The 22,343-nt window shown below is 39.3% G+C and overlaps 1 protein-coding gene across 3 annotated transcripts in view; it reads left to right on the top strand.

Annotated features, from left to right (window-relative positions):
* Window positions 1-22,343, top strand: part of SIPA1L1 (signal-induced proliferation-associated 1 like 1) — a 313,419-nt gene that overhangs the window by 224,778 nt on the left and 66,298 nt on the right. For all 3 annotated transcript variants that reach the window (XM_008577308.1, XM_008577309.1, XM_008577310.1), the window contains one exon: window positions 462-2,261. In XM_008577308.1, the coding sequence (XP_008575530.1) occupies window positions 764-2,261 (1,498 nt within the window). In that variant the 5' untranslated portion in view covers window positions 462-763. The remainder of the gene's footprint in view (window positions 1-461; window positions 2,262-22,343) is intronic.

Consider the following 22,343-nt stretch of genomic DNA (forward strand, 5'->3'; position numbering starts at 1 on the left):
GAATGTTGCAGCATATTTAATGAAATAATTTTTCAATTTTTACTCAAGTCAAAAAACTAACTCTGTGTTGCTCTAATTATCTGGTTCAGATGGTTACATCTCAAACTTCTGGCCAGCACAGTGGCTCATACTGGTCTGCAGGATTAGAGGTCATTGGAGCAAAAGTCTGTACTTGGGTAGGAGCCTCGATATCCCAGAACATGTTGTACCCCTCCCCCCAGTTTTATGACAGTTCAATTTAGGTGAAGTGTGAACAGTCTTTTATTAAATATAAATGACGAGTTTCATGAAATGGTTTTACTTTCATTCAAACCTGCTTTATTAAAAATATAGATCATAGAACTGTGAACTACAAGCCATTATTGAGTCTTTTATTTTCATGTGTCTGGTTTTAGCAATTGCATATTTATTTTTAGATGTATTTATCAAATGCTAATTCAGATTGTCCTTCTCTGTTTTAGAGAAATCATGGGATTATGACAATCACAGAGTCCTACTAAAACAAGTTCCATTCAGTTTTTTCTGAAAGAAATCTGTCTGTCGAAGTGAAGCAAAGGAACTATTGTGGATTATAATGTTTTGAAGTTCTGGATTTTCAGTGGCTGGAAAATAAGGCATCATTTAACCTTTTAAATGAAAAAGATTAAGATCTCATACAACTGTTGTATTTTCTGGAAGCCATTCTCCAAAAGGAAAGTGCACATTTAAGTTACAGATATGATGGTCCTTTCTGCAGGGATTTAAGTCAAATTGCTTTTACATCATGACCAGCTTGAAACGGTCACAGACAGAAAGGCCCGTTGCCACTGACAGGGCCTCTGTCGTCAGCACAGACGGCACCCCCAAAGTCCACACCGATGACTTCTACATGCGACGCTTCCGGTCCCAAAATGGCAGCTTAGGCTCATCAGTCATGGCTCCTGTAGGACCTCCCCGAAGTGAAGGTTCTCACCATGTAACCTCGACCCCCGGAGTCCCAAAGATGGGGGTTAGGGCAAGGATTGCAGATTGGCCCCCAAGAAAGGAAAACATAAAAGAATCTAGCCGTTCAAGCCAGGAAATAGAAACCTCAAGTTGCCTTGAAAGCATGTCCTCCAAAAGCAGTCCTGTGAGTCAGGGAAGTTCTGTTAGCCTCAATTCCAATGACTCAGCTATGCTGAAAAGCATACAGAACACACTGAAAAACAAGACAAGGCCGTCGGAGAACATGGACTCCAGATTTCTCATGCCTGAAGCCTATCCCAGCTCCCCTAGGAAAGCTCTTCGCAGAATACGGCAGAGGAGCAACAGTGATATCACCATAAGTGAACTTGATGTGGATAGCTTTGATGAATGTATCTCACCCACATACAAGACTGGACCATCACTGCACAGGGAATATGGTAGCACATCTTCAATCGATAAACAGGGAACATCTGGAGAAAGCTTTTTTGATTTGCTAAAGGGCTACAAAGATGACAAATCTGATCGAGGTCCAACTCCAACCAAGCTCAGTGACTTCCTTATTGCTGGTGGGGGAAAGGGTTCTGGTTTCTCTTTGGATGTTATAGATGGGCCCATTTCACAGAGAGAGAACCTCAGGCTTTTTAAGGAAAGGGAAAAACCACTCAAGCGACGTTCCAAGTCTGAAACTGGAGACTCATCCATTTTTCGTAAATTGCGCAATGCCAAAGGTGAAGAACTTGGGAAATCATCGGATCTTGAAGATAACCGATCAGAAGACTCTGTCAGGCCCTGGACATGTCCAAAGTGCTTCGCCCACTACGATGTCCAGAGTATATTATTTGATTTGAATGAGGCAATTATGAACAGGCACAATGTTATTAAGAGGAGAAACACCACCACGGGAGCTTCAGCAGCGGCTGTGGCGTCCTTGGTCTCTGGACCTTTGTCCCATTCAGCCAGTTTTAACTCCCCGATGGGCAGCACCGAGGATCTGAATTCCAAAGGAAGCCTTAGCATGGACCAGGGAGACGATAAAAGCAATGAACTTGTAATGAGCTGTCCATATTTTCGGAATGAGATAGGTGGAGAAGGTGAAAGGAAAATCAGCCTGTCAAAATCAAATTCTGGCTCCTTTAATGGATGTGAAAGTGCCTCCTTTGAGTCTACCCTTAGCTCCCATTGCACGAATGCAGGAGTAGCAGTACTTGAAGTGCCCAAGGAAAACTTGGTGCTGCATCTGGACAGAGTGAAAAGATACATCGTGGAACATGTGGATCTCGGAGCATACTATTATAGGAAATTTTTCTACCAGAAGGGTGAGTGAAGAGCCTTTATTTTTTAAAATGTTCTTTTGCTGTACTTTCTGAAAAAAAGTAGAGTACTGTGTATTACATTCTTTTTAGCAGTACGTGCATGAATTCCTTATCTTTCTTGATAGTAAAATAGTTAAATAGCTCTTTGCTGCAATTTATATCTTTTTACATTTTTGAGTTACTTTCCCCTTTCAAAGTATTCAAATGTATAGTAAATATCAATTATTTAAATTTAAAACTCCTTTGATTAGCCGATGAAGTTACAGTCTTTATTGTCTAGAAGATTTGCTGTGTCACCTTTCTTTGCTGCAATTTATATCTTTTTACATTTTTGAGTTACTTTCCCCTTTCAAAGTATTCAAATGTATAGTAAATATCAATTATTTAAATTTAAAAATCCTTTGATTAGCCGATGAAGTTACAGTCTTTATTGTCTAGAAGATTTGCTGTGTCACCTTTAGGGATAAATACATACAGTTGAAAATATTTCAAGTATAGCTTTTTATTTGAAGGATTATAAAAACAATTTTAATGCTCCTTTCACGTTTTAGCACTGTCACAGTTAGTACAGGACCATTTCTTCGCCACCTTAATGTTCTCTTCAGTAAGTGGGAGTTATAATATATTCCTATCCATTTTAGAGGAACTTTTGTGAACATTTAATTACATTATTTGACAAAAGACACAGAGACATTAAGTTTCAGAGCCAAGAATCAAATCTAGGTCTTTGTTTTGAGCAGAAAAGGCACTGAAGAGAGAGTACCCTTAACATGTTGGTGACTTCTTTTCTAGTCTTTTCTAGGGGGTGAGGTGTGTATATAAAAAATACACATATGTATATAGTTGAGATTATACTTTAGACGCAGTTTTGTCTCATACTTTCAAGAAAGATATTGTGATTTTCTGAAAAGTAGTATAAATTAACTCCTAAGAACTTTCTAATGATGTTTTTGAANGGGGGTGAGGTGTGTATATAAAAAATACACATATGTATATAGTTGAGATTATACTTTAGACGTAGTTTTGTCTCATACTTTCAAGAAAGACATTGTGATTTTCTGAAAAGTAGTATAAATTAACTCCTAAGAACTTTCTAATGATGTTTTTGAGCAGCATTATTAATTGAGGAATTAGTTTAAGTCATCCAGGCACCCAAGCTAGGAAGCAGGAGGATCACCAAGGAAGACATACACCTGTAGTCCATCAGCTAGCTCAGTACTCTCTGCAGCCAGGTGAGAAGGCCTGTGCTGAGAGGCTTCCTGTCTGCAAACTACTCTATCAGTGTTCTGATTTCCACTGTTTTGGGGTTTTGAATGTTGTTCAGATTTATTCTTCTGAATAAAATTTAGTTTCAAACCTAGCACTCACCATAGCTTTATGGCATAGTTCACTTTAGAATCAAATCTATTTTAAGTTACTGTATGATGGATCCCATTCAATGAGGTTTATTGACAAAAAGAATCTTTCTCATCACTATATATCCAGGTCTCATTCCTAAATATCTCTGGCATGGGTCCTGAAATCAATATGATAATGGAAGTACAGTTTCATTTTTAAAGCAATATTTATTTTCTAAGAATTATTCTCTGGAGTTCAGATTTTAGAAATCACTTCTCTCTTACACTGTCCTTTTAGGGTACAGGGTTTCTCAAACTTTGCCAGCTTGGCATTGGGGGCCAAATAATTCTTGGTTGGGGTGGGGGGGGTGTCTTGTGCATTACAGGATGTAGGATATTTAGCAGTATCTCCAGCATCAACACCCTGGATGCCAATTGGTTCCGCCTCCCACCCCCCCATCTCCCAAGTTGTGACAGCCTAAAATGTCTCCAGGCGTTGCCAAGTGTCCATTAGGAGGCAAAGTTGCTCCTAGCTGACAATCCCTGCTTTCTTTTCTGTAGGTGTTTCTGAGCCATCTGTGGGTAGAATGGAAGCCATCTGACATTGACATTGAGTCGAACACATTAGGTATAATTTTATTTACATAGTATAGTGGGCACTTTTTTCCTATTAGGCTATATAATAATATTAATAATGAACATTTTTGAGCACTTATACCAGGCACTGTGCTAAGCATTTGACATGATGTACATTTTCTCATTTCAACCTCTTGATGTCCATGAGATAGGTACTATTGTTAATTCCATTTTCCAGAGGAGAAAACTGGGGCTTAAGTGTTTAAGTGACTGGCTGTCATGGAGCCAGTTAAGTATTTGTGCCAGGATTCTACCTTTGGTCTTTCTGAGCAGAGTCTTAATCACTGTTCTCTGATCTCTACTATGTGAGACTAAAGGGAAGGGCAACCTTCTCTTAAAAGTTTTGATCTTTCAGAAGTATGGAATGAGAATTTGAACACCCAGATTCTTTGTAATGCCTCATAAATTTAAAAGCCACAAATCCAGTAGTTGCTAATTTGAAGCATGGCAAATACCCTCTTACCTAACATAATTGTAACTGGTTAATTAAAAATACCAGTTAAAACAGGGAATTGTTAAAAAGTACATATAACCAAAATATTTTATTTTCATTAAAACATATAAAAATATATTTGCCAAGCTCTTGTGAGGCCAAAGATGTTTCTTTGGCAATAATTCTACTGTTTTGAATTCTACATCGTAGGAATAGTATAAACCACAAGAGCAAAAACATGGACAGTAGTGAATCAATCTGAGTGCAGAATCGTAGGTTTCATAATTTTTTTCTCAGTTTTTTGTAGCTGTCTTGTTCATATCTAATCCAACAGCTTTCTTTTTAGTGACTTGCCTTTGTTAAGTCTTTCCTAAGCCTTCAACTTAGTTTTTATAGAAACAACATTTTTCTTTTGTACTCATATTTCATCAGCTTTCATAATAATTAATTACATTTCATAATTAAAATAACAAGTCAACTGGCATAGACATGTTTGGGAAGACACATGGACTCTTTGTCAGCATGAAGTCCAACTGGTGGGAGCAGAAAGTGTCTGTGGCACTAGAGATCGCCTGCTGGCCTGCTAGTGCACTGGGCATTTGTTGGTACGGTGAGCACCAGTTAATCCAGGAAGTTGGTCCAGCAGAAGTCAGTTACAGAGCACACCTACTGTAATATCTTGTCTTGGGCCACACAACTTAGAATTTTCAAGTCATGCAAGTCATTTGCCACAATATGGTAATATACCACAAAATATGGCTCTGGATAATATATGAAGCAGAAATTAAGCCCCCTAAAATATAACTGTACATTAAAAATTTATGTTACCTATACATTTTATGACAATAAAAAGTAGTTAAATAATTGTCTTGTAATTTTTAAGAAATTAGTGCACTAAATCATTTTTCCTGTTCAGAACCTTAAAGCAAGTCCTTTTGCGGAAGGAGCACTTCAGTGTCAGAAGTAATTTGTTCTCTGACACCATGGTGCAGTGCTACTCACCTGGACCTTAACCTCTTCATCATCAGATAGTTTCAGTTCTGTTTAGTGCATTCCTGACTTCATGGTGGGTAAGTCTCTGGGAAAAAAAAACTTTGCTGAAGTATACTCTACAGCCGACATTATATGTAAAATTTATATTGTTTTTCAAAACATCATTAATTTGCAAGTTTAGATTTTGAAGAATATTTGACTCCAACATACAAGTGAAGTTCATTGCTGGAAAGATGCTGGGTCAATAGAGGAATTCCATTTTTGCACTTATTAAAAATAAGCAATATGCCATTGATGCTTTTTCCAGTCCTTTCTTCTGCCTGTTTCTCTTTGCCATTTTGCTAGTGTGTGCACAGTTATAGTGAGACGCGCCCAGGATTAAATGCGCCCAGGATTAAATGATGGTAATGGAACCACTAACATTTATTGGGTTACTACTTTGTGCTTTATGTAGACTTCCTCACTTAATGTTCATAGGACCCCAAGGTGAACCCGTCATTGTGGTTGAAGTCCAGGTGATATAACCACATCCTCCTTAGGGAGGTGCAAACTATGCAGTAGGGTAGCATTCAGATTAACCTGGTCATGTTACTTTGACTACCTATATATTTTGTGTTTAGTTTTTATTTAGATAGTCACCATGATCAAAGTGCTAAAAAAATCCCTAAGTGGAAAATACTAAGTTATAGAATAATTATAATGTTGCCTGTAGCCAGCATGGCTTGTTGAGAAGGGGACTCCTTCCTAGCCATTACTCACCTCATCTTCTGTGGCCCCAAAGGACTTTTTCAGTTTTTCACTGAGTGTGCAATTATATATGAGGCATGTTCTCCTTGTATCCTACACAGAGGAATGCATTAATGGAAGACAGAGGAGCCCATGGGTGGCCTTGGCAGTGGTATTTGTTGCCCCGTTGATCAATGATGTTGATAGGTTTGTCTGTATGCCAGGTGGGCATCACTCTCAAAGTCAAGTTACTGAAGATGCTGGGATAGAGTAGGGTCTTCCTCTACTGCTCAGTGGCCAGGAGAAACTGCCATTATCTGGTCTGAAACTCATCTAAGAATATTTTACCACTCCTAAAAAGAGGGAAAACTAATGCTTATGCCCCAAATTGTACTTCTGATAACTCTTAAGATACCAGACTGGATTGTTCTTACTTTTCATCTTCCTCTTCCTCTTCCTCCACCTCTACCTTTCCCCACCCAACACACATGCCTGTTTGCACATGTGTGTGCACACACACATCAGATCGAACAGTGTTCTGCTCGCGAGGCTCTCAGACTGAGGGGACAAGTCAGGTTCCAGTTGCTGTTTGATGGAGTTTGGATGTGTTGTCCCCTCCAAAACTCATGTGGGAATTTTATATCCAGGGTGGCAGTGTTAGAAACTGAGTCATGGGAGTGGATCCCTCATGAATGGATTAATGTTCTCCCTTGGGGGAAGAGGTGTAGTGAGTGAGTTCTTGCTCTGTTAGTTCCCGCAAGAGCTGATTGTTTAAAGGACCCTGCACCTCCTCTCTCTCTCTTGCTTCCTCTCGCCATGTGATCTGTTGTACCTGCTGGCTGCCTGCCACTTTCTGCCATGAGTAGAAGCAGCCTGAGGCCCGTGCCAGATGCAGCTGTCCCAGAATCGTAAGCCAAATAGACCTCTTTCCTTTATAAATTATCCAGTCTCAGGTATTTCTATTATAGCAACACAAAATGGACTAAAACACTGTCGTGATGTCCATTTTTCTTTCTTTGCCTCTCACCCTCTTGTAATTGGTCATCTTTAACTTTAACATCATTTCTTTAGGTATCACACTTAACTTGATTTGTACTAAAGTGACAGCTTTAATGCTCTGATATATTCTCAATTTTGCTATTAAGAGCTGTTCTTCAAGTTCCAGTCTGTTAAATGAGTATCATTAAATAGTTATAAGTTTTTGTGGATTATTTCATATTACACTAGAACATCAGGGAACACCATATAGCTAAGAATATTTCTAAAAATCTGTGCTTATTTTGTTTATTTTGGCTTTTTTTAAAAATAAAATCCTTCTGTAAATATAGCAACATTAGGCTTGGGAAAGGTACTATGTGAATCTTTGCAATTCACAGTTCTTTAAGGATAATTATTCTATGTTTCGTTTTTTGACGTGGCTAGGTTTATGTTTCAGTGAGCAGTGAACTCCAGAGTCAGCAAGTCTGATCTACTCAACCGTGTTGTACTCTATGCTATTAATGATTAATTTCTAACAAAATTAATAGTGAAAGCTTATACATGTATAACAGTTTATTGTTTAATGCCCTTGTCTTTTATTTTTTAGTAAGTTTACACAAACTGAATTTAATTTATTTGAAGGTAGTTCTCCAATTAAATATCCCTTTACAGGGAGATTTGGGGGCACTAAATATGTTCTTGTGAAACTAAGTTAGTGATGTGTTTTGCTGTTGTTTTTTAATCTGCTCAGGGCTTACAGTAGCAAGGAAGCCATTACGTATTAAGATTTTGCGTGTTTTGCTCCTTTGAAAACAAACATCCTCTCCTTTCTTGGTTGTGATCTCCTGAGTCCCAACATGGTTGAGCTGCATCATGATCTATAAAGCATTTGGGCTTTTGGCAGTACCTGAGCCATCTCAGTTCCGAGGTTTGTGGAAGTTGGTTAAAAGGACATGTGCTTCAACTGCTGCTTCTGCACTGTTTTATTTTAAAATCTAGATAGAGTGTCAGAAGGCTATGCTAGCTCACATGCTGGACTTTGTTCAAGGTCATCTTTTTTTTTTTGTCTTTTTCCGTGTCCGGCAACAGATCGCAACCCTCAGTGTCGCCCCTGTACCGGACCGGTACCGGCAATGGGATCGCAACCCTCGGTGCTGCTCCCGTGCCTCGCTCAGCCAGCGAGTGGGAACCGGTCTGTATGTGGGATCCGAACCCTCGGCGGGAGCGCCACCGCGCTTCCCAAGCGGCGCACTATAGCAGTGCGCCACCGGGCCGGCCCTCAAGGTCATCTTTTTAATGTCCAGTCACTTACATAAAAACGGAGTTTCTTTTGCAGTAAAACTGGTGATGTAGACATTGACCAGTATGTCATTCATCAACCCCTTTAGAAAGTTCCATGGTCATCTTTTTAATGTCCAGTCACTCACATAAAAACGGAGTTTCTTTTGCAATAAAACTGGTGATGTAGACATTGACCAGTATGTCATTCATCAACCCCTTTAGAAAGTTCCATGTGAGAAATTTATTTTAGAATTTGATGCCAGAAATTGTTTTCTGGTAGCTACCAGATGCCTGCCTTTCTGATGATAGGTACATGCTTTTTTGGTTTTGTTTTATATCTGCTGTTTCACCTCAACTCCCAGAACCAAATTTGATGCTGAGCTGCACAAGCTTCATTATTACATGTTTTCTTCCACATTCCTCTTTTATTTTCCTATTGTGTTTCATTAGCATGATTTTTGTATGTCCTTTACGATTTATGACCCCAAAAAGTTCTTGTTGGGAAAAGATGACTAGTATGCATTTATATTTGAGTAAAGTATCTCTATTTCCACACTTTCTTCCTCAGTTCTAGCTGCATTTCTGACCAGCTTGTATCTTCCTGGATGGCTGTCTAGTTGGCATCTCAAACTCATGTAAAAATTGGGGGTTCACCATTTTTCTCCCTTCCTCTTCATTGCTTTCCTTCTGCACATGCCATCATCATTATCAGTCACTTGATTTGAAACATGGAAACTTTTTTGGTGCTTTCCTCTGTTCTCAACCTCCAGTCTGTTGGGAAGGCGTCTCAAGTCTATATTCAAATTGCAGCTAACCTCTGTTCTTTATGCCCTATTCCCAATTCCATACATAACTTCAGGTCCTCATTGTCTCTTGCCCAAATTCTAGCAATAGGTTTCTTAGTCTTTCATCTGTAGTCTACTCTATTCAAAATCCAACCACTTGTCTTTGCCAGATGAAGTCTTTTATTTATTCCGCTAGAACTGAGGAAATGCAGCTAGAACTGAGGAAAAGCGTGGAAATAGAGGTATTTTATTTGAATATAAATGTATACTAGTCACCTTTTCCCAACAAGAACTTTTTGAGGTCATAGATCATAAAGGACATATACAAATCAGTTGAGTCATCTGAGAATCAGATGCTGAGTCAGTATAGGCTGTATGTGGTTGGTTAGGGGATTGGCGGTAGCGCCTGTGAAGGGGAAGGAAGTAGAATTTAACAGAGAAAGCCTTTAGCACACCATGCAGATCTGACACCAGAAAAGGAGAGAGGAGAGGAAGCAAGATTGGGCAGGGAGAGCCTCAGACCACAGTGCAGATCTGACAAAGTCTCAGCCAAAGGAGCAAAAATGAGCATCAGAAAAGCCCCTGGTTGGTAACTATTGAACAGGCCCTTTTACACTCTGCTTGCTCAGTTATTGACTAGGGGGTGTCCTGAAATGGTGTGTGGCTCAGCTCGAAGACAGCAGCAGATCCAAAGGCGTTGAAGCCAAAGACTTTTGGCTAAGTGGATTTCTTGTGGCTGCGCTGGTTCAAGTTCAAACCAGAGCGTCGCAGCTTTATGGCTGCTGTGTATGGAGGAGTGCTGCCATGTGCCTGGCATGGTTTTGGGCACTGGAGTGGTAAACAAAACAGCCAACCCCTGTAGAGCTTGCATTCTAGGGGAGGGAAACAGGCAATAAACAAATAAATCAGTCAAAAGCATATATGGGCTTATCGTAAAAATTAATAATACAGAAGTACAGAAAGGAAGCCCTCCCCTGATTTCAATAATTTTGCTTGTTTTTCCTACATTTTTCTTATACACACACAAAAATTTATTATTCTGTCTACTATTGACAGGAGTGCCCTTAATATTTTTAAAGTAGTTTTAAAAATTAAAATAAGGGGCTGTCTGGTTAGCTCAATTGGTTAGAGCACCACCTTGTAACACCAAGGTTAAGGGTTCAGATCCGTGTACCAGCCAGCTGCCAAAAAAAAGAAAAGATAACTTCACATTCATTCATTCATTTATTCATGTGTTTAGTCATTCAGATAATATTTAGTATCTCCTTTGTGCCAGATACAGTGCCTGGAGGAGAACAAAAGCAGATACACCTCTGCCCTCATGGTATTTACAGTCTGCAGTTAGTGCTATTAAGACCAATGAGAAGCTAGTGAACCTTAGTTTTTTTTCTGATTAAAAATTTTTTTTCTTTAATTTTTACAATCTCTTTACTCCCTCTATCTAGAACTCCCATTTGGATGGACAGTGGAACCCCTGATTTATCCTCCATTTTTTCATTTTGTAATTTCAGTTTCTTTATATTTTTGTTCTATACTCACCCATTTTGTCTTCTGTACAAGGATCTGGTATGTAGCTCTGTTCTATTATTCAGTCTTTTCACTGAATTTTATTTTTAGCAACCATATTTTTAATCCCAAGGAAGTCATTGTTTTGGTTTCCCTGCAGTTATATTTCATAATAGCTTTCCCTTATAAAGCCCATTTCTCTATTGGTATTAATTACAATGTTTTTTCTAAGTTCTTTTTCTTGAATGACCTGTATCTTCTTTGTTGTATATTCTGCTTTTCTTCTTTTTTTCTTCTTCATGGTGTTGCTTTTCCCTTAGTTGCCCAGTGATCTTCATCACATTTATGAGTAAAGTCCAAGCTGAATTAGTGTAGGTGCAGGGGAACCCAAGCCACCTCTGGGTCTCTTTCTCCAGAGGACTGAGGGCTAGCACTGGAAAAGTAGTGTCACCTCTCCACAGGGAGGTGTCTCCATGTGGTGGTAGACAATGAACAGGGTGCAGGATGTCAGAGTTGTCATTCTCCACCCCTGCATGGAGCCACGTTTCCCTCCCCACCCCAGTGTGTGTGTTGATGTGACTTTCTCTTTTTTTCTTGCCTGTCTCTAGGGTTGTGAGGCCTTGGCAGTCACCCTCCTTCTCAAAGGTGAAAGAAAGTGAGCCGAGATGCTGGGTACCATTTAAGCTTTATTAAAGAAAGAAATCTGCCAGGCTGTACTCAAAATGGAGGACAGCCCGGGGCTGCCCTGAAAATGGGGGACAGCAGTAACAATGTGATTGTGAGAGTTTATATTAGCTTTAGGGTGGGAAGTGTACGGGGGGAGGGACCATTAGTTTGATATAACTGGGTGGAGAACTGTGCCAATGCAGAAGCCGGAAAGTTGTTTCTAAGTCAGGAGGCTTCTCATAAAGGGAAGTGGGGAGGGGCATGGTGCTGGCGTGGAAGAGGAGGCCAGCGGCTGTTTTGCACTGGTACTTAATTGTGTACACAATGGTGCCAGTCACGTCCAAAGTCGATCAAAAGGGGCAGATGCACTCCCACCACTGATCCAAGTCACCCTGGCACCCCTGCTTCTGCAGGACGCTTTCTATGCTGATAAAAAGTTTAGGATTTGTTGAGTTGGGGAGTTATTATGTCTTGTATTTGTAGCATCAGGCAAAGAAAGTGAAGGGAACGCCCTCTGTGTGCATGGCCTTGTGTATACTCTAGATACCGAATGATATATTGCAGTCCCTTTCCTCTCTTTTCAGGAAATGAGACCACAGGCAAGTCTGTGTGTGGTCATGGTGGTTTTGTGGAAATTAACCAAGACCACCAATTGATCCCCATAGACACACAATGCCATTACTGAGACTGATTTTTACTGTTGTAAACTTTAGTAGACACAGCTGATGGATGCTAAAATCAGTGGGTGACTGAGGAGAAACAGGAGGAGAAGAAGGATTTGCATAACCTCAAAGTATCTTTCTGAAGATATTCGTAAACCACAGGGAGAAAGATAGTAACTCTACAGCGGAGAAACCTGGCAGACACAGCTTTAACTAAGTGAATCAAAGTCACCCTTATGAACCCTCTGAAATGATGCACTGAGGATCCATCATTTCTGTAGTTCTCTTGACCAAGATGCACAACCTCAGTCCAAACCCAAATTGAGAGATAAATACATTTCAGAGATGTCAAGGTCGTGAAAGACAGACAAGTAAAGAAACTACATGGGATCCTGAATGAGATTTTGGAACAAAAATGGCATAGTGAGGGCCGGCCCGGTGGCGCACTGCTACAGTGCGCCGCTTGAGAGCGCAGCGGCGCTCCCGCCAAGGGTTCGGATCCCACATGCAGACCGGCCGCTCACTGGCGAGGTGCGGGCGCAACACCGAGGGTTGCGATCCCGTTGCCGGTCCCAGTCCGGTACGGGCGTGACACTGAGGGTTGCGATCCGTTGCCGGTCACGAAAAAGGACAAAAAAAGGAAAAAAAAAAAAAAATGACATAGTGGGAAAATCTGGTAAAATTTGAGTAAGATCTTTATTTAATGAGGTTGTACCAATGTTAATTTTCTGGTTCTGATAATGATAATTGTACTTTATGTGGTTATATAAGATGTTAACACTGGGGAAGGATGGGAAAGGGATATACAGAAACTATTTTTGTGACTTTTAAGTCTAAAAGTAGTTAAGATAAATGTATGCCTCATTATAACTTCAGACACCCATGAGCACCAAAATTAGGTGCTAAAAAATATATTTGTTCTGTTGTATCAGTTCCTTTTCCCATCTTCTCATGGAGTTCCCTCCTTTGTGTGGGGAGGCCGTTCATCTGGGCATCAAAGCAATGAGAGGAGACATCTTTCTAAGTGCTTGGAAGTCACGTCAGGGAGAAGTCCTAGCAGAAGCAACCTCTTGGACTCAGGTGGAGAGTTAGTCAACAAATACGTGGGCTGTGCACCGCATGGTCCTTGCCTTTGTGAGCAGCAGTGACTTCTGCCTTAACTGAATTTCTGGCTACCTTTGAGGGACTTCTTTCCAAATCCTTTAAGAACATTTTACATAGAAAGACATCTCCCTGCAGTATCCCTGGTAAGAAGGTATAAAGGGTGTTTTAAATATAAAGGAATTCAATTAGAGACAGGTGTTTCATTGTGCTTTCATTTGGATGCTAAATATGTTTTGTTTTTTTTTTTCCCTGAGCTGGCATTCGAATTGGTATTAAAAGTAGAGAGTTGTATTAATATGCAACCTTTTTACATATTCTTCATAGTCATTGACAATTTGTGAACCAAATGAATTTTTTATACTTTAAAAATTCTTCCTATATAATATAGGAAGAATTTTTAAAGTATAAAAAATTCATTTGGTTCACACGCTGAAAGATAAATGCTGGCGGGGTTGCGGAGAGAGGGGAACTCTCATACATTGTTGGTGGGAATGCAAAATGGTGCAACCCCTATGGAAAATGGTTTGGAGGTTCCTCAAACAGCTGAAGATAGATCTACCATACGACCCAGCTATCCCACTGCTGGGAATATACCCAAAGGAATGGAAAACATCAAGTCGAAGGTATACCTGTTTCCCAATGTTCATTGCAGCACTCTTCACAATAGCCAAGAGCTGGAATCAACCCAAATGTCCATCATCGGATGAGTGGATACAGAAAATGTGGTATATCTACACAATGGAATACTACTCAGCTATAAAAACAAATGAAATACTGCCATTTGCAACAACATGGATGGACCTTGAAAGAATAATACTGAGTGAAACGAGTCAGGCAGAGAAAAAGAAATACCACATGTTCTCACTTATTGGTGGGAGCTAAAAAAAAATAAAAACAAAAAACAAATCAATTCACTCACATACACACACACACACACACACACACAAAAAAAAAAACCATGCCTGCAACAACTATAATGTGATAAGAAAGTAGCTGTGATTTCTGTGTGTTGTACGGTGAAAGGGGTGTGATACCTTTCCTTATTTGTCATAGGGGTCTCTGCAGACACTCCCGTAACAAGACAGGTTAACAAGAGAAAAGTATAACAAATTTACTAATTCAGAGTTTTACATGACACCCGAGCCTTCAGAAATAAAGACCCAAAGACCCAAGGGAGAACTGTATTTTTATGGATAGTAACGCAGAAGTATGTTTGGGGGACAAAAGTGTGTGATCTGGTAATAAATCGGAGGGAACTTAGCAAGGCCTGTTTGTTAGATTCTTCTTGGCCTCTGTGTGGCATACCTTCCTCCTAAGTATATGGCAGGACCCCTTCTGGAATGAGGGTCTTGTGATTGACTTTTAGAAATTTTATAAAGGCCAGCTCCTACACAGAAAGACAGGGGAAGGTTAGAGTAATATTGCTAGTTTCTGTGGCCTGCCTTGAGGGAGAAAGGGGAGCAAGAGAAAAAAGGGCAGGAGAAGGTCAGAGCAGGACTTTGCTTCTGAGGCTTTTCCAGTGTCCCTCAGTTCAAAGTATTCAGCATGCCAAAGAGCCATTCTTTGAGGTATTTTCTGAGCTCCAACAGTGTCAAAGTCACATGTACAGCTAGTACTACTGTAGTTTGTTGCCTGCATTTATAATTGACAGGAATGCTGAATTTCAGTTAAAAGTAAAAACAGAGATAGAATTTTTTTCATTCAAGGTTATGGGCCCCCTAATTTCTATCCATAGACAAGTTTTAAAAGCCCTGGCCTTACATGAACAACCTTGTTATGTAAAATTTTCCTACATATCTAATTATTTCCATAAGGTGGAGCCCTGTAAATGAAATGGTGTAAACTTTACAGGAGCCTTGATTTTTATTGCCAAATTACTCTTAAGAAGGCTTAGACCAGAAAGGTTCACTGGTATGTTTAAGACTGTGTAGTTTAACATTCTCTTGACTGCTTTGAGTATTTACAGTTTTTATTTTTGAACATTTGTTACAGGCCAACAAAATTAGTGAGGATGAGTTTTAAAAAATTGTTAATCATTTGTCAGACTGATAGCAGCCAATAAAAAAAAAACTTATGATTCTGATACTCTTTATCCTCCCTTTATTTCAAACAGGCTTTTCTTTGTATTTTTTTCTTTAATCATTTTGGTACAATTTATTGTCAACATAACTTTATAAGGTTACTATTTACTGGCAATCCTTTTAGGGGCTGCTTAGTCAGGTGCTGTTTTAAACCCCCAAACTCCATGCAATTTTAGCAAATAGATCACCCCACTTTTTAAGAATTACCTGTGGGAAGAAGCATTGGAACATCAGAGTACTGTGCACTTTGCAAATATGGGCAATTACTCTTACGCAACAATAATTATAAGCTTAATACAGTGCTTAATCCTGGCATGTGACCAGTCCTGTGTAAAAGTCCTCATCCATTACTCTGACCTGCTTTTGATTATGGTGCCAAGTCTTAGGCTATTTAGTTCTCATGGAACCTCCACCCTTATAATTAGGGTGATCCCTGTGGGGACCAGTGACAGACCTCTGAGTAGTGTGCTTCCCAGAGAGCCATTTGTCAAACAGTTGGCCTCTTATTATCTCTACTTTGACAAACCTGTTGCATTTTAAAAGCAGAATGTACTTCTTTTATTAAAAATATAATTCTCCAAACTTTTACCTCTTTCTTTTTCGAACCTAGTTATTAGTCTTTTTTTTTTTTTTTGCAGCTGGTGAGTAGTAATATTAAGATGTAGTAAGATGCATAAAACAAAAACACGTGAATAATTTGAATCCAATATTAGAGATAAACAGTTTGGTAGAAACATTTGCCATAGTGAGTAGTCTTCCTAGTATTATCCAAGTTCGCTAATGAAAATATTGAAGGTCATAGTTCATGTCATCAACTGTACTGACATACTTGTAACCAATCAAGTACACTATTTTAAGAAAAGATAGTTTAGAATATTAAAAATAGCAAAATAATTTTAATTCAGGCTATTAACGTTGTCAGTGTTCCATTCTTTGATCTTGTTGATATATATTGAAGTCCAAGTCTGTCTGCTTATTGTATCTTTAGCCTCCCCTTTATACACTGACTTATGATGTCTTTTCTAGAGGAAATCAAAGAGGTTTCATTTTTCCTTCTGTACAGTCATGTAGAGTAACTCTTAAGATTACAACGTCAACATTTTTGTCACTTTTTCATATATTGCCATATTGCTTTCTAAAATGGTTGGTACCAATCCACAGTGCCACCAGCAGTGTATGGATATATTACAGCTCTACCAAGGACCAGTTTTTCATTTCAGAAATGTTGTAATTTTACAAGTTATTTATAAAAAGTAAAAATGTATGTTTACTTTTCATGATTAACACTCAGTCCAGTTTATGCTGGTGTCCCTAGGGAAATGCACAACTGAAATATTAATATATAGCCTACAGATATCATGCAAACCCATATAAGCAATCTAAAAATTGCTGGTTGAAGGCTTGTAACTCTTGTGATTGTATTTTCTTTTTCTCTTTTACAATTAAAATGCCTGGTGTCTTAGTACATTTTCTGTTACTATGATAGAGTAACTGAGAGTGAGTAATTTATAAAGAAAAGAAGTTTGTTTACCTCATGGATCTGGAGGCTGGGAAGTCCAAGGGCATGGAGGCATGTTCTGGCTAGGGCTTTCGTACTGTGTCATAACAAGGCAGAAAAGCCAAAGGGCAAGCAAGCACGTGTGAAAGGACCCCAAGAGTGAGCCAAGCTTTCCCTTTCCAGAGAACTCACTCACTCCTCTCTAGGGCATCAATCCATTCATGAGAATTCTGCCCTCAATACCTAGTCTCCTCTTAAAGGCCCCACCTCTTAATACTGTTAAATTGGCAAGTAAGTTTCCAACATAAGAACTTCTGAGGTATGTACTCAAACCATAGTACCAGGCTTAACATTTTGCCTTGTGTACATGTGCTCATGTACAACTTATAACCAGGTGATGTGACCGTATCTGATCTGATTACTTGGAGCTTTGAACCATTTACTGTTTTTTCTTTCTAAGAATGTGAAATTTATAATTTATTGTTGTGACTGTATCAGCCAAAAATATAGCCATTTATGTGGAATGTTCGAATGACAGCTGTGCTACTCATTGGCACTTTTGTACCATCCTTGTTAAAACTGAAGAACCAGAACTAATAAGAAAACTATAAACATTTGTTTAGGTATTAAATATGAGCAGTTGGGGGGGGGGGTCAACCATGTATGGATGTGACATTATTATCTCTTCCTTTTTATCTCTCCCTTTCAACACAGTAAAACCTTGGCTACACAGCACATCAAGGAATAAAGCATTATATGTGACCTGACAAGATAAGTAGTTTATCCCTTTAGGCATCAAATTTTATTTTACTATTTTTTATTCATAGTAAATTTTTAGGAACTTGTGGGAACATAATGTTATATATGAAGATCCCTCAAAAAGTTCATGGAAAAATAGAATTAAGAGATAATGCAAATTTTTCCACGAACATTGATGTACCCTCGTGTAATGGCTAAGAAAATGAGGATTTGAAATAAGTAGTTAAAACAATGTTTGAATTCTGGTACTGCTGCGTACTACTTGTGGCTAAGTGACTTATCCTCTCTAGATCATAGTTGCCACATTTACAAGAAAGAAGGAAGTACCTATATTTTCATGGTTGATGTGAATAATAGAGTCCTTGGCAAAGTGCTTTGCTTCACTGCATTATGTTGTTGTGATGCAGTATTGGTTTTTGGCCTACAGTACACTGGCTCTAAAATATTTAGTGATGTAAACCCATCAGCAGTTTGTTCACCCATCAGCAGTTTTATCTACTTGGCTTGAGTTTCCAATTGGTCTTCCCTTCTCTATTTCCTCCTCTGGTTTCCCTCATCAAAGTCTTCCTTACCTTCCTTTAACACTTCTCATCCATAATGCCCCTGTCCTTATTCTCCTTCCCTTCTCATTTTTCTACCCCAAAAGAGAGACAAAGCTAATTAGGCCTTTGGCTGGGAGAGCTCCCTGCAGTTGATGGCTATCTCCACTGCTGAAGAATGGAGGTAGATGGCTGGTAGGGGAAAAAAAAAGTGCTGCATCAAGGCATCGAGTCACAAGTATAGAAGCACCGCCCAGAGGCCGGGGCCCTGAGCAGAGGCCCTGCAGTCCAGGGAAGTTGCAGGACAGGCAGAGCCAAGAGTGGCCAGAAGGACCAGCTGAAGATATCCCTACAAGGCTGTTATTTTAATTTTAAAAAATCTGAATCACTTGTCTTGAACACAGTTCAAGAACTCAAAAATTCAATTTCAGATGAATTGCTAAACCAAACTCTTCTCTCCCAGAGGGTCTGCATTAGGATTTTGAATTGAATAAAGTTGTGTTCATGTAGAAAGGATTTTTTTCTATATCTCCATAATCCTCAGGAGCAGAAAAAATGAACTGAACAGTTGACAAAAACAAGGCTTTTATTTTAAGAATAATTCTTACTGAAGTTGACAGACTTTTTGAACAAATGGAGTCTGATCATGCTAGTAGTGAATTTAACACAGAAAACTGGACCAAAATCTCCGTCTATCCAGGTGGAAATGAAATAGATGAAGGCTGACTATAAATGCTATTTTGGAAATAAGAGTTAGAGCTCATTTTCGATTTAAAAAAAAAAAACCGATGTTTCCACACAAACATATGCACAAATTCCAAAAGATTTTCCCAGCATTATCAAACCAGAGATAGGTTTGTTGAAAACAGTGTGAAGAAAGTGTTTGAAGTTGGTTTATAATTATCACCACCCCCCCAGCTCAGAAATATACTTCTTTATTGCACAAAAATATAATTGGGTTTTGAGGGTCATGCAAAAAAATGTTTTAAATGGTCATTAATTTTACAGTTTTTATTGTTAGCAAAGTATTCATTCTTAATCTTTAATTTTTTTTCCTTTTTTTTTTTTGTGGCTAGCTGGTGCTGGGATCCAAACTCTTGACCTTGGTGTTATGTATTTTAGTTTATTTTATGTAAGGTTTAGTTTATTTATTTATTTATTTATTTATTTATTTATTTATTTATTTATTTATTTATTTATTCCTTTTTTTTGTCTATTTTCGTGTCCGGCAACAGATCGCAACCCTCAGTGTCGCGCCCGTACCGGACCGGGACCGGCAACGGGATCGCAACCCTTGGTGCTGCGCCCACACCAGTCTTAGCCCAGCCAAACTATGCATATTAGATGGTCTTTAAAGAGTAGAAAGGTCTAGGTTTGGCAGTGCGCCACCGGGCTGGCCCTAGTTTATTTTTAAAATAAATATTTCCATGTTGATTCTGAGAAGAAAAAGAAAAAAATTAAACAAAACTTTTTATTTTATCTGCCATTAATACTAAAATGATTAATATTTATATTTTTATAAATTTACATTTTTTGTTTTGTAATGTTTCTAAATCTTTGTGTTTGAGATATATTAAATATTTGCTTTTACCAATTTGTGTCTTTATGAATTCATAACACTTTTAAATCAAGTATTAGTATTAATATGCAAAGTAGACACTTTCATTTTGCTCCAGTAAGCAGTCACTCTTTCAGAAGGTATCTAAGTGACACTTCAGATGAGACCTAAAAGATGAGAGGACTTAGCCAAAGAAAGGGAAGTTGTGGGAAGAATGTTCTAACAGAGTTTTTTTGGATGAAAAAGGCATAGAGAGCAACTGAAAGAGTTCAATGTATTTGGTTCTGAGGGTTTAGAAGGATAGAGATAGGTCTGAGTTGAGGCTGGAGTGATAGGCCGGTGACAGGTTATGGGGACCTTTGGGAAAGCCATGAAGTGTATCTGAGAACCTTTGGGAAAGCGGAGGAGGATGTTAAGTTTAGTTGTGGTTGGTCAGGTTTGCATTTTGGAAGGATCACCTGGCTGTTGTGTGAATGAGTTGGATAAGAGCAAACCAGTAAGAAGACTGTTATAAATACTCAAGCAAGGGATGACTAGGGTGAATCAGTGGCAGTGGGATGGAGAACAGGTAAATAGATTTGAGGAATGTTTAGGAACTAGAATTCACAGGGCATGGTAGTGGGTCTGGCAGGAGCAACTGGGCAAATGTGGTGGCAGTTGCTGAAACAGGGACTGCAGGGATAGCTCTATAGGTTTATGGGGGGAAGTTGATGGGTTTGCATTTGCAGATGCCCATGGGACAGACAGTTTCATTAGGTAAATGTGAAGATCTAGGGCTTGGAGAAGTCTGGAGTAGACATGTAGACTTTTGAGAGTGTCAACATGGAGATGGCAGTTGAAGTTCTGAGAGCGGATGGAATATTCAAATGGAAAGAGGAAGGGAAGGTAGCAACAGCCAGAGTGGTAGAAGGAAAATCATTAGAGGTGATGTCATTGAAGCAGGAAGTAGGAGTGTTTCTAGAAAAAATGAAATGATCATCTGAATTAGATGTGGAGAATTTGAGCAAGGTAAGGACCACAAGTATAGTATTTGTTTTAACTTTAAGGCAGTCCTTGGTGATCTGTGCAGTGGAAGTCAGATGATGATAATTCTGAAGTGAGGAGTTAGATCGCTGTTTCAAGAAGCTTCCAGTGGAAGAAAGGAGAGGAGAGGGAATTCTAGTTCTGGAGGGTAATAAGGAGTTTAGAGTAAGTGTGTTTGTAAAGATGAGATGCGAGCCTGATTAGATGATGATGGTAATGAGCAAGTAGAAGGGGAGATATTGAAGACAGAGAGGATGATCGTGGCATCAGCTTCCCTGGGAAGGAGGAATGAGTGGCAGCCAGGATGGAGGCGGGGATTAGGTTTTGAACTGTAAGGAAAAGGAAGCATGTCTGAAAACAGGTAAAATTGCGGGAATGATGGTAGATAACAAGGAACTTTGCTTCTGAAATGGCTTCTTTATTTTCTTTGTGATGTAGACAGCATTGTCACTTGCGAAGACTGAGAAGAAGATAGGTGTGGGAGTTTGAAGGAGGAGAGAGAATGTTTGCAGTGTTTGCTCTGGAGAATCTGACAGAGAGCTGACTAGGGAAAGCTGGAGGATGTGCAGCAGCTCAGATTGATGATAAATTGACAACAGCCCTGTACCTTCATGAACTTCTTCAGCAGCAGAGAACCGCAATCGCACCTGCCCTTCCTGAGGCACGTGGTGTGTATTTGAAGAGTTTCTAGAGAGTTGGATTTTGGTCGAGTCCATGAAGTGCAAGGAACCAGAGTATAGAGTTATAGTGTTAAAAAGAAAAACTTTAGGCAAATTAAATTTAACAGAGTTTAATCTGGTAAAGAATGATTCATGAATCACGCAGCTGCCACAACCAGAACAGGTTCAGAGCAACTCCAGGGCCATGCGTGGTCAGCTAAGATTTCTAGATCAAAAAAGGAAAGCGACCTACAGAAAATGGCAGTGAGGCACAGCAACGACTGGATTGGGTACAGTGGGCCTTTGTTTCATTTGAACACGGTTTGAACAGTTGGGCTGCCTGTGATTGACTGAGACTCAGCTCCTTGTTACAAGAGTAGATTACAGTCTGCTTAGACATCAAGTTAAGTTATAGTTCACTCTATCTGAAGAAACCTTTTAGGCCAAACTTTATTTAACAATAGTGAATGTGACTCACGCTCATCTTGCACACATCACTATTTTCTGTGCTGCAATACTGCAATGTCCTCTGAAGTTATTAAAGGGTGTTGACCCCTTTGCTCCTACAGTAAATGGCCCCAGACTGCTGTCTTGTTTTTCTTTAAGTTCCTGTCCGCTCTTTTATGCTATTTCTGTCTCCTCCCCTTTCTGTTTTCTCCCTCGTTGTCAGTTGTTTATCACATTGCTGTCTGCATGCAAGTCTGTATCAGCCCTACACCCTGGACCTTGTCAGCATCTGGAATTGTCATACCTGTGAAATAAAGCTGTGGGCTGAAGACCAGACAACCAAGCTTATTAGAGTTGTGTACAAAGTAAGAGTAAATCACCCCTGAGTGTGATTATCTGTGCTGTGCTTTGAGG

The sequence above is a fragment of the Galeopterus variegatus genome, unplaced genomic scaffold (assembly GCF_000696425.1).
Source record: "Galeopterus variegatus unplaced genomic scaffold, G_variegatus-3.0.2 Scaffold1486, whole genome shotgun sequence".
Lineage (NCBI taxonomy): Eukaryota > Metazoa > Chordata > Mammalia > Dermoptera > Cynocephalidae > Galeopterus > Galeopterus variegatus.